This window comes from Lagenorhynchus albirostris, chromosome 4, assembly GCF_949774975.1.
Source record: "Lagenorhynchus albirostris chromosome 4, mLagAlb1.1, whole genome shotgun sequence".
NCBI classification, from domain to species: domain Eukaryota; kingdom Metazoa; phylum Chordata; class Mammalia; order Artiodactyla; family Delphinidae; genus Lagenorhynchus; species Lagenorhynchus albirostris.
In genome coordinates this window covers 95,645,654-95,659,072 of record NC_083098.1, presented here as the reverse complement: position 1 = coordinate 95,659,072, position 13,419 = coordinate 95,645,654, and the positions used below count along the sequence as shown (strand labels likewise).

At 35.5% G+C, this 13,419-nt stretch overlaps 1 protein-coding gene and 1 non-coding gene across 2 annotated transcripts in view; one reads left to right on the top strand and one right to left on the bottom strand.

Annotated features, from left to right (window-relative positions):
- The window catches only part of TBC1D19 (TBC1 domain family member 19), a 153,552-nt gene that overhangs the window by 66,765 nt on the left and 73,368 nt on the right, over window positions 1-13,419 (top strand). Inside the window, exons 5-8 of the mRNA XM_060147328.1 lie at window positions 273-347; window positions 1,516-1,579; window positions 2,749-2,795; window positions 6,676-6,786. Of these exons, the coding sequence (XP_060003311.1) occupies window positions 273-347; window positions 1,516-1,579; window positions 2,749-2,795; window positions 6,676-6,786 (297 nt within the window). The remainder of the gene's footprint in view (window positions 1-272; window positions 348-1,515; window positions 1,580-2,748; window positions 2,796-6,675; window positions 6,787-13,419) is intronic.
- Window positions 1,957-2,072, bottom strand: LOC132520136 (U5 spliceosomal RNA). Its single transcript, XR_009540496.1, has one exon. It is a non-coding gene; the product is annotated as a U5 spliceosomal RNA (small nuclear RNA).

The following is a 13,419-nucleotide window of genomic DNA, read 5'->3' as shown; positions in this document are numbered from 1 at the left end:
TTTTTGTCTATCTTCATTCCCATCCTCCACTAGAACGTCAGTTCCGTGAGGACGGAGACTTTCTGTTACTCACAGCTTACTTCACAGCGCTAAGGATAGTATCCGGCACATAGTAGGCAGTAATCAATATTTGTTGAGTAAACTAATGAATAAAGATAACCAATCTCAACCAACTTCACCATTTCTATATAGCTCATAACATCTTTAATGTTTTAAAATCAGTTTTGGTACTGTTAACCAGAAATAATAATAGATTGTTCCTTATGTTTCAGGGAAGTTGGGAAAAAAGAATTTTGAAGAGTTTAAATAGTATGTGCACTGAATTGAGTATCCCATTGGCACGAAAGGTACTTTTTTTTTTTTTTGATTGGAGTATAGTTGCTTTACAACAAAGTGAATCAGCTATTATGTATACATATATCCCCTCCCTCTTGGACCTCCCTCCCACTCATCTAAGTCACCACAGAGCACGGAAAGTACTTTTAACATTTAAGTATTTTTTTGTGAATCAAGTACTAGGAAGTATCATGAAATAACTGTCAGGCAGATTTATCTTTTTTTATTACTAGTATATCAGTTTGTTTTGAAACAAAAATCTGTGAAAGGCCAATTATGTGGATGTAGTTTATATAGGTTTCTATTATGTATGCTGTAGTGCTTTTTGTAATAAACCTATATCTTGAGAATAAATATAGACTCTGCAGTATAGGTGATTTGGAGATTTGTCTTATAAATACACTTTAAAGATTTTAATTACCTTTAGTCTCCTTACTTGAATGATTTTTCGTCTCTGCAGAACTATTTAGATCTAATACTCAACATTTATCTGTCACTCTGGGCTTCGAGAGGGGAGAGGTGAAAAAGGAGAGAAAAGCCACTTGAGAAATATTCTGGATTCTTTATAGCTGCTCATGAGTAGGAGAGAACGTTTCTCTTCACTTCATTCTCCCAACCTGCTATTTATTTCCTGCTGTTGGACAGGATATAGTGAATGTACTTTGGATAATATCCAAGCACAAGTCACTGAAGGCACCAGAAGGATGGTGTAAAAAAAAAGATAAGTTTATATGAAAAACTGTCTAAATATGTAGTATTGTATAATATACTGTCTTTCATATAGGAAGATGGTGCTACTGATTCACAGTCACACTCTCTTGGCCAGTCCCCCTTGCAATGCATTTCTCAGATTGCTGGATGGGGTAAGAGATGGAGTATGTGGCTGAGGAGCAGTTTTTCTTTGTGAAATTTTACTAGCCAGCACAGATCATTTACCTTCTATTCTTGGACTCATTAGCACCACATTGTAACTGAGCCACTGAGACTACTGTATAATGTAATAGTTAAATAATGTAATTTAAGTGTAATTCCCTAAGAAGCTAACCATATGTAATGAAATTATTTTTTCTTGTGTTATGGTAGCTTACTTAAGCTTTTAGATAAGGTATTGATTCTTATTTTTCAGCTTCATTGCTTAACTTCACAAAACAAAATCAATTTCAAAATTACCTTTTTTAGAGGCCAGTTGGAGAACAGAAAGAACTTCTCAATAAATGGAATGAAATGGGAACTGATGAGCCAGGTATATGTAAAACTCTTTTCAAAATGTGGTAGTGGGAAAAAAAATTGCCTTCTTAATTGTGAATCCAAAATAACAATATTAACAATTTTTTTGGAAAGACAGCAACTTTCCCTCTCCACTAATTTACTATCATCTGATTTTTTTTGCTTAAACTTCTACTTTGCAGTTTAAAATTCCTAACTTTGGTCAGTGTTCTCCATTATTTTGAGGATATTTAAATCAGTTATCTTCTTTTAAAGCAGCATTTGAAAACATTTTTATAAAAGGGTAAATTAAATCATTCAGTGGATTTCATAGACAAATCTTTTTCAAACTTTAATTACATTGAGATGTTAAAGATGGATTAAATGTGGAAAAGTTTGGTTTTTTTTTTTACTAGCCCTGCCAAAGCAAGGCCTCAAAAAGTTTATTAAACACTCAGATTTGTTTCTCTCCACGAAAATCTTTAGTAAAAGGCAAGAGATTTATTTGATCTGAAGAGAAACCAGAGTATATGTGGAACAGTTTTAATACTTCTAAAATGTTTTTAAGAATTTATTTTGGTTCATTTTAATGTTTAAAATTGAGTCAATCAATTTTATAAACATATAATGAGTGAGAACTCTAACATTTACTGTGATAAACAGATACATATATAAAATTGTTTAGGTAGACATGTACATAATCCTCACCACTCCTTCTTAAAAGAAAGTTGAGGCAGGTGGGTACTGGGCAAGAAATTGTGGCATAATAAAGGGAGCAGTGTGTTATAGAAGTTCAAAAGGGAGAACAGTTCAATACAACTACAGGAATTCACTAAGAATGCATTGTTTGTATTCTAAGTACTTTGAGAATTCTCATATAGAATTCTCTGTTCTCATATAGAACTTTCATATTATACTGACATTGTTTTTCAATTCAACTACAAATAACCTATTACAAATTTATCAAAGGGGGGACTCTTTATTTCTTCTAGAGTATGTCATCTAGGCTGTCAAGGGAAGGGACTACCTTTTTATTTTTATTGGCTCAATACTTAACACAATGTATGACAAATAACTGATATTCTGCAAATGTTTGAATTAATCTAGCTGCATAGCAACATATGAAAGAATCATTACAATTTATTATTAATAAGAATTTTTATGTTATAATTGAAATTTTGTTTTAATCTATCTTATTAATTCTAGATTTAAGCCTTTTCAGGCCTGTTTATGCACCTAAGGATTTTCTCGAGGTAGGTTCTATTGGCTAAATATATATATATATTAATGAGGTAAAAATGCAAAAGAAATGATGGTATAAAAACATCTCCAGGCAGAGGAATCACCATGTAAAAAGCCCCAGAGCCACTGAAATGGTGGAATAACATGATTATATTATATTTGGAAATTGCTCTTGGAAAATACATTGGAGCGTGGAAAAATTAGAGGGAAGTAAATCAGGAAGATTTGATTAAAAAATAGTGACTGTAAATCATGTAGCCTGCTTCCTGGCACATATAGGTGCTCAGTGAATTGTTTCCTTTTTTATTTCCTTCCTGTTCTAGTAGTTCAGGCAAGGCATGATAAAGGTCTGAACTAAGAGAACAGCATTCAAAATGGAAAGAATTCAACAGACTTGAGAGATTTTAAGGAAGATTTGGGAACTGATTAGATCTAAAGCGCATGAGGGAAAAAAAAACAAAGATAACCTTTAAGTGTCTAGATTGGGTAACTGGGCAGAGGTAACTTGCCCTTGAGATAGAGAATACAGGAGGAGAAACAGGTCCATTAGTGAAGATGATGAGCTTATTTAAGTTTGAGAGGCATATTGAGCATTCAAGTGGAACTCTTCAGTAGGCAGTTACAACTCACTAATTATTTTAATTCACCTCTCTTTGATTACACTTTTTTTCTTGTACCTTACATGTAATCCATCAGCAAATCCTTTCAGCTTTACCTTTGAAGTATATCCAGAATCCATCCACTTCTTACTAGGATCATTCCTATTTCACTGGTCCAAGCAGCCATCTCTTGTCTGGACTATTTCAGTAGCCTCTTAATTGCTCTTTCTGCTTCTAAGCTGCCCACCTAGAATCTGTCCTTTTGTTCTTAGCAGAGTTTCTAGAGGAAGACTTGTAAGTACAATTCTGAAGAAGCCACTCTTCTGTTATCTAGGTGCTTCCTATCTCCTTCTACTTAAAAACCAAAGTCATGACAGTGGCCTAAAATATCCTGCTTGGTCTGTTACCCCACCACCTCTCTGAGTTCATCTCCTATTACTTTTTCTCCTGATTTGTTCTACTCCAGCTATTTTAGCCTCCTTGCTTTACCTTGGCTTCCACCCATTTGTGAGGGCCTTTTGCTCCTTCTTTTCTCTGCCTGCAGTGCTTTTCCCCCAGATACTTGTGTGTACATTCCCCTCACTCCTTATTTCTTTGCTTAAATGTCACATTCTCAACATAAAGAATATGGTCAATAATATTGGGTATTATATGGGTATAATATGGGTACAGATGGTTACTAGAGTTATTGTGGTGATCATTTCACAATGTATGCAAATGTCAAATCACTTTGTAGTACACCTAAAACTAACATAATATTGTACATCAACTATATTTCAATTATTTTTTATTTCAATTAAAAAATATTCATGGAAAAAATTCAAACACATAAACACACACAAAAATGTTGCCTTCTCAGCAAACTTTTCCCTGGCTCCCCTGGTTGGAACTCCTTATAGCCCTTTCCTACTTTGTTTTTCTCCATAATATTTAGCATCATATAACATACTATTTTTCTATTTGGCTTATTGCCTGCCTTATCCTATTAGACGGAAGTTTTGTTCACTGCTGCAACAATTACAGAGTCAAGTCAGCTAATTGAAAAGGCTCAACAAGACTTCACCCACAAGGATACACCCACATAAGGCTTTCTTTCAGCAAGAGAAAGAAAATACAAAGAGATGGGAATTTCCAGACACATCTCCCAGGCCCCTTTCTCAGTTGCACAGGATGCACTTTGTCTTTGGGTTATGAATCTCCAAGGTACATGCAAGATACTTCGGTCTTGGGAGTCAAGGCACAAGTTTTCTGAGGGGTCTTTTATACCCCACTGGTAATTCAGATGTAAACCAGCAATCTGTACATTTTCAATAAACAATGTAAATAAACTGATATGGAGTTCCTCCAGGGGACATTAAATAGCACATTATAAATGACTAGTTAGCGCATTTTACCCCATCTTGGCCAAGGGTTGCTACTAGATGTCCAGGTAACCCTGAAGATAAGATAGAGCTACCATAAACCAGCTGCAGCTGCAAGCTGATCCTATCTTTAACTGTTCTCTCTCCAACAGGTTGAACAGTGCTTAGCACATCATGGCTCAGTAAACGTGTTGAGTGAATGAGTAAACGAATGATTGAATCTTTCACATTTTATTTATTTTTTTCTTTTCTGAACCTGTTGTCTCTGATACCAGTTTGCCAGCATAGAACATTGTTAGAAATTATTTCAGGCCTTTTAGAATTGTAAGCAGTATCTTTTTAACTTTAAAGAAAAATTACTTTGGTTTGAAACTGCCTTTATGGTGCTAGCATTATTTCTCTTAGCTTATTAAAGATTTCTCCCAAACTCTTTCCTTTTCTAGCACTTAAATTTCATGTAATCTTTTTATGGTTGTCTTTAACTGTTTTCTCCTTAATAATCATAGTGTTCTGTGGCCTTCAGGACTGTTGCTGAATTGATCCTTTTATTAGTCATGCTGAGATTCTTCTTTAACTCAAGCAAATTTTCTATAATCATTTCCTTAGTTATAGTTTCTGCTTTTCTAATATTTTCTATTGCCCACATATTCATAGTTTCTTTTTCTTTTCAATTGTGTGTTTTTGAGTTTCCCATGCAAGTATGATGCCTTATTTGTGTAATTAGACTAAAATTGTGTTATTCTATATTAGTCTGTATTTAACACTGTTGATTCTTTGCTAAATCTTCTTTTTTCTTTTTTTTTAAACAAATACCTTTGATATTTTTAGTTTCAATTTAGTGTTTGCAATTTTAGGAAACTCTTTGGACCTTATAGCATATTCCATTTTATCAGCCATTAGTTATCAGTTTATGAATGCCTTCTTCAGATATGATAGTGTTTCTGTCATTATAATCTCCTTCCTTGGATTCTTGGTGGTTTCTTTCCCTCAACAGTTTCAATTTTTAAATATTTTTGAAATTATTATTATTCTCTCCCCAAAATGTGTGTTGTAAGAAAAATAAGAAAATATATGTAAGAAGAAAATTTAAAACAGAAATTACTCATAATGTCATCATAGAGCAATAAATACTACTATACTGTAACTTTTTAATTTAATAAACATATTGTGATATTAATTGAGGCATATTACACTGTATTTTGTACAAATTAAACATAATTTATTTAGGTAATTTCCTCTAATGGAATATTTAAGTTGTCTCATGTTTTTCTGTTTTATAAGAGAACAGTATTTCCTTGATGTTTTTTTCTGCACTGTCTCTGCAAACAGCTTTAATTATTTCCATAATCATACTGATAGAAGTGAGATTCCTAGAGTAAAGGCTGTGCAAATATCTAAGTTTTTTTTTAATCTAGTTAATTTTGAAAAATATATAAATCCGTCTTTCTTGTTAGCTTGGCCTCTGAAAAATTTTTTTTCCCTTTGGGTTCGGTTTATCGGCAAAACCTTATGATGTTATTCACTGTCTTTCTATAAACCTTGTCAGTATCTGTTTTTTAAAAGAGTTAGAGTTGGTTCTAAAATTTTTCCTGGCAAATATTACAATCAAGCAATTTAAATTTTTCTGTCATTTTCCCTGGTAAAATATAATCAAACAATTCTTTTTACCATCAGAAAGTTTTTCTTTCTAACTAAATTTTTAATTTTTTAGTTTTATATGGTAGATCATCTGTTGGAATATTAAATTAAAAACATATTTATAGTATTTTAACATTTTAATACAATTTTAGGTTTCAGAATGTAATTAAAGTATATGCATAACCCAGATAGTTTTTAATCTTGTGATATATACTAAGGTTATTACTACCAATTTTGTAAGTGTAAATAGTCAATAAAGAAACTAACCAATTATGTTGGATTTGTTTTTAAAGGTTTTAATTAATCTTCGCAACCCAAATTATGAAAATGGTGATTCTCATAGTTTCAGGACTCATTTGGGTTTAATCCAAGTTCCTCTCAAAGTAAAAGACATCCCTGAATTGGTAAGTATAGGCATTTAAAAATAAATTAACATATTTTAGAGGGCAACTATTAGAAATATATTTTAGTGCAGCATATGTCTAAAGCAGTAGGACAATCTGCTCATTAAATAAATGAATAAAATGAAAAGTTTCTTTTTTATTGTAAGTATGTTGTATAGAGAGTGAGTTGCTTTGCTAGTAGGATTAAAGATGAGCTTTCCTTGACCTATAAATGCTTTTGCTTATTTCTTATTTTAATAAACAGCATAGATTTATAAGACAGCTTGTTGGAATTTGAGTGCCTGATGTATGGCTGTAAAACTGATTGAAACAAATTATGAATTTTATAAAAATTTTTTTTAAAGAATGTACATTTCATTTAATTCACCCAACCTTTATTAAGCTCATGACATGGTGAGACACTGAGGGAGATAAAAGAACATAAGATGAGTTAAAGGCTGTCTTTGCTCTGGAGACTGTCACAATTTGATAAGGTCGTTAGTTTAAAAATAGAGTAATTATATAAAGGTGGGAAGATTTCCTGATAAAGGAGTTAAGAAATTACCATCACTCCTTCTTTTGTTAATTACCCCAAAACAATAAGGAGCGCAGAAATGTAAATACTGTCTTTGGTGAAAGTAGGAAACAACTTGTAACTCTAAGCTTTAAAGTATTAAGATAGAGAGCTGATGGGAGAATGAAGAATGACACAAACATGAAGATGGTCAAGCCTTAATGCCTCTAAAAGGTGGGAGGTATGGATGACAAGTGTGACAGTAATCAATTTATTATCTTTCAGCTCCAAATCTACCTTTTTTAAAAATTGAAGTATAGTTGATTTACAATATTGTATTAGTTTCAGGGGTACAGCAAAGTGACTCAGTTATACACACACACATATTCTTTTTCAGATTTTTTTTCCATTATAGGTTATTACAAGATATTGAATATAGTTCCCTGTGCTATAGGGTAAATCCTTGTTGTTTATTTTATATATAGTAGTGTATATCTGTTAATCCCATACTCCTAATTTATCCCCCTTTGGTAACCATAAGTTTGTTTTCTATGTCTGTGAGTCTGTTTCTGTTTTGTAAATAAATTCATTTGTATTATTTTTTTAGATCCCACATATAAGTGATATCATATAATATTTGTCTTTGGCTTACTTCACTTAGTATGATAATCTCTAGATCCATCTATATTGCTGCAAATGGTAATATTTCATTCTTTTTTATGGTAAGCAATATTCCATTTTATATATATATATATATACCACATCTTCTTTATATATTCATCTGTTGATGGTCACTTAGGTTGCTTCCATATCTTGACTATTATAAATAGTGCTGCTATGAACATTGGAATGCAAATATATTTTCAAATTAGAGTTTTTGTCTTTTCCTGATATATGCCCAGGAGTGGGATTGCTAGATCATATGGTAACTCTATTCTTAGTTTTTTAAGGAACCTCCATACTGTTTTCCACAACAGGTGTACCAATTTACATTCCTACCAACAGTGTAGGAGGGTTCCCTTTTCTCCACACCCTCTCCAACATTTATTATTTATAGATTTTTTGATGATGACCATTCTGACCAGTGTGAAGTGATACTTCATTGTAGTTTTGCAAATCTGCCTTTTTTGCTCTGTTTTATTATACTGGAGCTGGACCTTCTAAACATTTCTTTTTTGCAAACTAGCTTGATGTTAGGCTTTGTCAATAGAGATTCTGGAGGGACATTGCAAGACAATAGCAGGAGAAAGGGGCTTTCCATGTACAGAAGCCAGCAGATCAGCAAACAGAAGACCCAGTAGCACTCACCTTGGCAGCCCTCAGTCAACCAGCTCCAGCCTGTACTCTCTGGCAGGGTTTTTCTTCACCTCTGGTCTGCACATTCCTGTGGCAGGCATACCCTCTCCTTAAAAGTCTGAATCTCAGTCTTGAGGGCACTGGGGGACCCTTTCCTGAGTTCTTAGTTCCTTCTTGGTTCACCCTCCTGCTTAGAAGTCATAGTTCCTTTCTGCATTTGCTAATTCTGTTTTTCCCTGTTCACATTTCTGGTATGGTTTCTATTTCTTGACGGGACTCTGACTGATACAAAAAGCCAGATGATTTTTCTCCCTTGAACTTTGGAAAGGATCAAGAATTGGAGATACCACATGTTATAGAGTCTCTGAGGAGACATAGGGCTGAAAGTGGAGATTGTGTAAAAGTCTGTACCAGGAAGGGTTAAGACCCCCGGACTCTTCTCATCCTGCATATTCCGGTGACTCCTCCTCCCTCACAGAAGACCAGAGGTGTGTTAATCACTACAGAAACAGAATCAGAAAGGCTATAAACTCAGTGACTGCAGACATAGAGCTGAACAGGAATGAGGCACGGTATTGAAAACAGAGGAATTAAGTGAAAGTTGACCGAATAGCGAACTAATACCCTTGTCCCCTACCACTACCACTATGCCTGCCCAGTCTCTCCTTCTTCACCCTCCACCAACTTTAGAATGCCAGAGAAAAGGTTAACAGAGATTTGGAGAACCCTTACCGGGGGCGGGGGAAAAAAAGAAAAGAAAAATAGCTGGCTGGCTATAATTGCTTCACAGTGAAGTCCACCACACTCTGCCCAGTTCTTGCAGACAGAGCTTCCAGTCAGTCGTTAATTGCCTCAACCCTAAATGTAACTGACCAGCCTAGGATCTCCAGATACTTGAAATCTTCCAATTTTAAAGGCATAGGTCAAAACTAAAACAAATAAACAAACAAAAAAAGAAGAAGAAGAAATAGCCAATTTAGGGAATGAGTGCTTATTACGACCACCAATAGTTATTTCAGGCTTGAATTTACATCTACACTCACAAGATACAATAGGCCAAAACCTGGTGCGAGGTTCATGTAGATTTGCAAAATGATACAGGACAGAAAACATGGCATGTCAGTATATCACGTAGATCTTCATTGGAAGTCCTTGCAGCCAACCAGATGCTACTTCCTAGCCCCACAAGGAATGCATGCAATTTGAAGTGCCAAGGCTACATAGGCACAGCATAGGAAAGTCTCATATGCAATAGGAACTATTTCTTATAATGCACATGACCATAGCTTCCAAGTCCTCTCAAGAGGCACACCAGGTAGCTAAGGCCTGTGTTTTCCATTAGATTTTTATAGTCCACTTACAGTCTTCCATTTCAGATATAATTTACCAGTCAAGGGTCATATTTTTTCAGTAAATTATATTGCTTAGTAATATAGCTGGCTTTCCTCTCCACAGTTTTTTTGTGTGATCCAGTACATTTTCAGGTCAACAGTGCTGAGAGAAGGTAAACCCAAGGTTATCTTCACATGGACAAAAAGGTTAGCCTGTTGTTAACCATTTCTCCCCAATAGAAGATGTAAAGCAAACATTAATATTCTCAGAGAGAAGATATTACTCATTAAACAAGAATAGAATTTCATTAAAACAACAAAACAAAACATTAGAAAATGAAAAAAGAGCTTATAGGACTCAAAAATACGGTATGCCAAAAAAAAAAAAAAATCAGTAGAAAGCCCAGGAAATGTCTGTCAGAAAACAGAGCAAAAGCAAAAAAGCCAAAGAGATGAAAAATAAAAAGGAAAAGGTATTTTTTTTAAATTAGAGGATCGATCCAGAAGGGCTAACACCTGACCAATAGGAGTTCTAGAAAAAGAAAACAGAGGTAAAGGAATTATTAAAAATTTTAAGAACGGAAAGACAGGAATCTTCATTGTGAAAAGGCCCACCCAGTACCCAATGCTGTGAATGAAAGAAGACCCAAGGCACCTGAATAGGAGAAGACTAAAAACTTTTTATGGAAGAAAAACAGAGTATATATAAAGTTTCAAGCATCTGACCGCTCAGCAGGAAGACTGGAAGCCAGAAGATTTTTAAGTAAAGCCTTTAAAAATCTGAATGAATTCAAGCCTAGAATTCTGTATGTAACCAACAGTCAATCAAATGAGAATTTGAAGTAGACATTTTCAGATGTACGTGATCTCAAATATTTACTCTTATTAAGGGAGCTATTGGCAGAAATGCTCCAAAACAAGATCAAAAACAAAAAGAGCAAAGCAGAGGATCCAGGAAATGGGATTCCAACCTAAGAGAAGAACAATTTCCAAAATGACAGTGAAGAGAGGTTCCAGGACAAAGTTTGTGCAACAGGACCAGAGCAGAGCGATTCCAGTTTGGAACAGGAGGTTGGAGGGTTCCAGGATGAGTGCCTGCAAGAAAAACACCAAAAGTAAAGATGATCTGACAGGTTTAACCACATGCAAAATTGTATTGTGGAGGGTCTTTTCAGAGTTGTTAAAGGGTAGAGGAAGAGGTAAGTGATTACAGAAAATTGCATAAGTGAAAAAATGGTTTAATTATGGACTGTATGAAAAAGATACATATTTTAGGAAAGGAAACATATTTATAGCATACTCCTTGCCTCAGCAGTGAATAATTTTTAAATAGTAATAATAATGTAAACTCTTAATATGGATTTAATCAAGAATTGATATATACTTATAATGGAATGATAGAGGGAGGAAAAGAGAATGTACATGAGCTAAAAATCCTCATTTATCATAAAAAATCAGTAGATATTTGAAACTGATAAATTAAAAATAACAATATATACTTGTTACTTGAAATATGGGTGTAAATACCAGAAAAAGAAGCTGAAATTGGACTTCCCTGGTGGCGCAGTGGTTGAGAGTCCTCCTGCTGATGCAGGGGACACAGGTTCGTGCCCTGGTCCGGGAAGATCCCACATGCCGCAGAGCGACTGGGCCCGTGAGCCACGGCCCCTGAGCCTGCGCGTCCGGAGCCTGTGTTCTGCAATGGGAGAGGCCACAACAGTGAGAGGCCCGCGTACCGCAAAAAAAAAAAAAAAAAAACGCTGAAAGTGGTTGTTCCTGAATAGTGGGCTAAGTATGATTGCGTGTGTGTGTGCGTGTGTGTGTGTGTGTGTTGTGTATGTGTGTGTTGGGGAGGAGTGCATAAATAGGGAACAGCTGTTTTGTTGTTGTTGTTATGTCTTTTAGCTGATTTGACTTCTGTTTATTGCCCGTAAAGATAGTATAGTGTGGTGGTTAGGTGATTAGATTCTGAAGCCAACTAACCTGGGTTTAAATTCTTGCTCTGCCACTCACTGGCTGTGTGACCTTGGGCAAGTTTTTCTTAACCTTGAGCTTTAGTTTTCTTATTTAATATATGGACAATAGTATCTTTTTTTTAAATAAATGTATGTATTTTTTTTTTTTTTTGGCTGCATTGGATCCTTGTTGCTGAGCGCGGACTTTCTCTAGTTGTGGCGAGCAGGGGCTACTCTTCGTTGCGGTGCGTGGGCTTCTCATTGAGGTGGCTTCTCTTGTTGCAGAGCATGGGCTCTAGGCGCACAGGCTTCAGTAGTTGTGTCTCGCGGGCTCTAGAGCACAGGCTCAGTAGTTGTGGCGCATGGCCTTAGTTGCTCTGTGGCATGTGGGATCTTCCAGACCAGGGCTCGAACCCATGTCCTCTGCATTGGCAGGGGGGTTCTTAACCACTGCGCCACCAGGGAAGCCCTGGACAATAGTATCTCATAGAAGTGTTGTGCAGATCAGTAAGTTAAGATATAAGTTATGGGTTGAATTGTGTCCCCCCCAAAAGATATGTTGAATCTTGACATCCAGTACCTGTGAATGTGACCTCATTTGCAAATAGGGCCTTTGCAGATGCAATGAAATTAAGATGATGTCTTACTGGAGTAGGGTAGGCCCAAAATCCAATATGACTGGTGTCCTTATAAGAAGAGGAGAAGAGACACAGAAGAGAGACACACAAGGAGAATGTCATATGACAGGCAGAGACTGGAGTGTTGCATCTATAAGCCAAGGAACACCAGAGATTGCCAGCAATACCAGAAGCTAAGAGAAAGGCATGGAACAGATTCTCCCCTAGAGCCTTCAGGGAGAGCATGTTAATATCTTGATTTTGGACTTCTAGCCTCCAGAACCATGAGAATGAGTTTCTATTGTTTAAAGCTAACCAGTTAGTGGTACTTTTTGTACCACTGGCAGCCCTAGGAAACTTATATATAAATATAAAGCATATAGATGGTCCTTGGAAAGTAGTAAGCAGTATATAACTATTAAACATTACTACTACACCTTTCATTAAAAAATAATTTTTAAGAAGTTATTTTTAAAAGATGTTAGAAGCCCTATTAGTAGCAGTTTATACAAAGTGATATGGCTGTACAGAAGAGGAAGTGACAGATTCGTTTCCTAGAGGTGGTGGGAGGTCTTCTCAGAGGTTCTGCCATTTGAAATAGTTTGAAGGAGTTTGCTAGATAAAGAAGCAGGGAAAGGATAATGTATGAAAATGTTTAGCATGTGCGTAAGTGGGGCTAATTATGCCTCTGTCTGTCTGAAGGGACCTGGAGCTGGTGTGGATTCATTCTTAGCTATTGGAGAACAAAAAGCCTGTGGCAAATTTTTAAAAAATTGTAACTATACCTAATGTCTGCAGGCATGAGGGATAGTTGTCCCCATGTTTCCTGAATGATGTAAACTGGTGATAGTGATTCTGACCTGATGATGCATGGTTTATCTGTAACCCTGGTCTGTCTGTGTGAATACTGAACTTAGTGAGACTCAGTGAGTCTCATATGA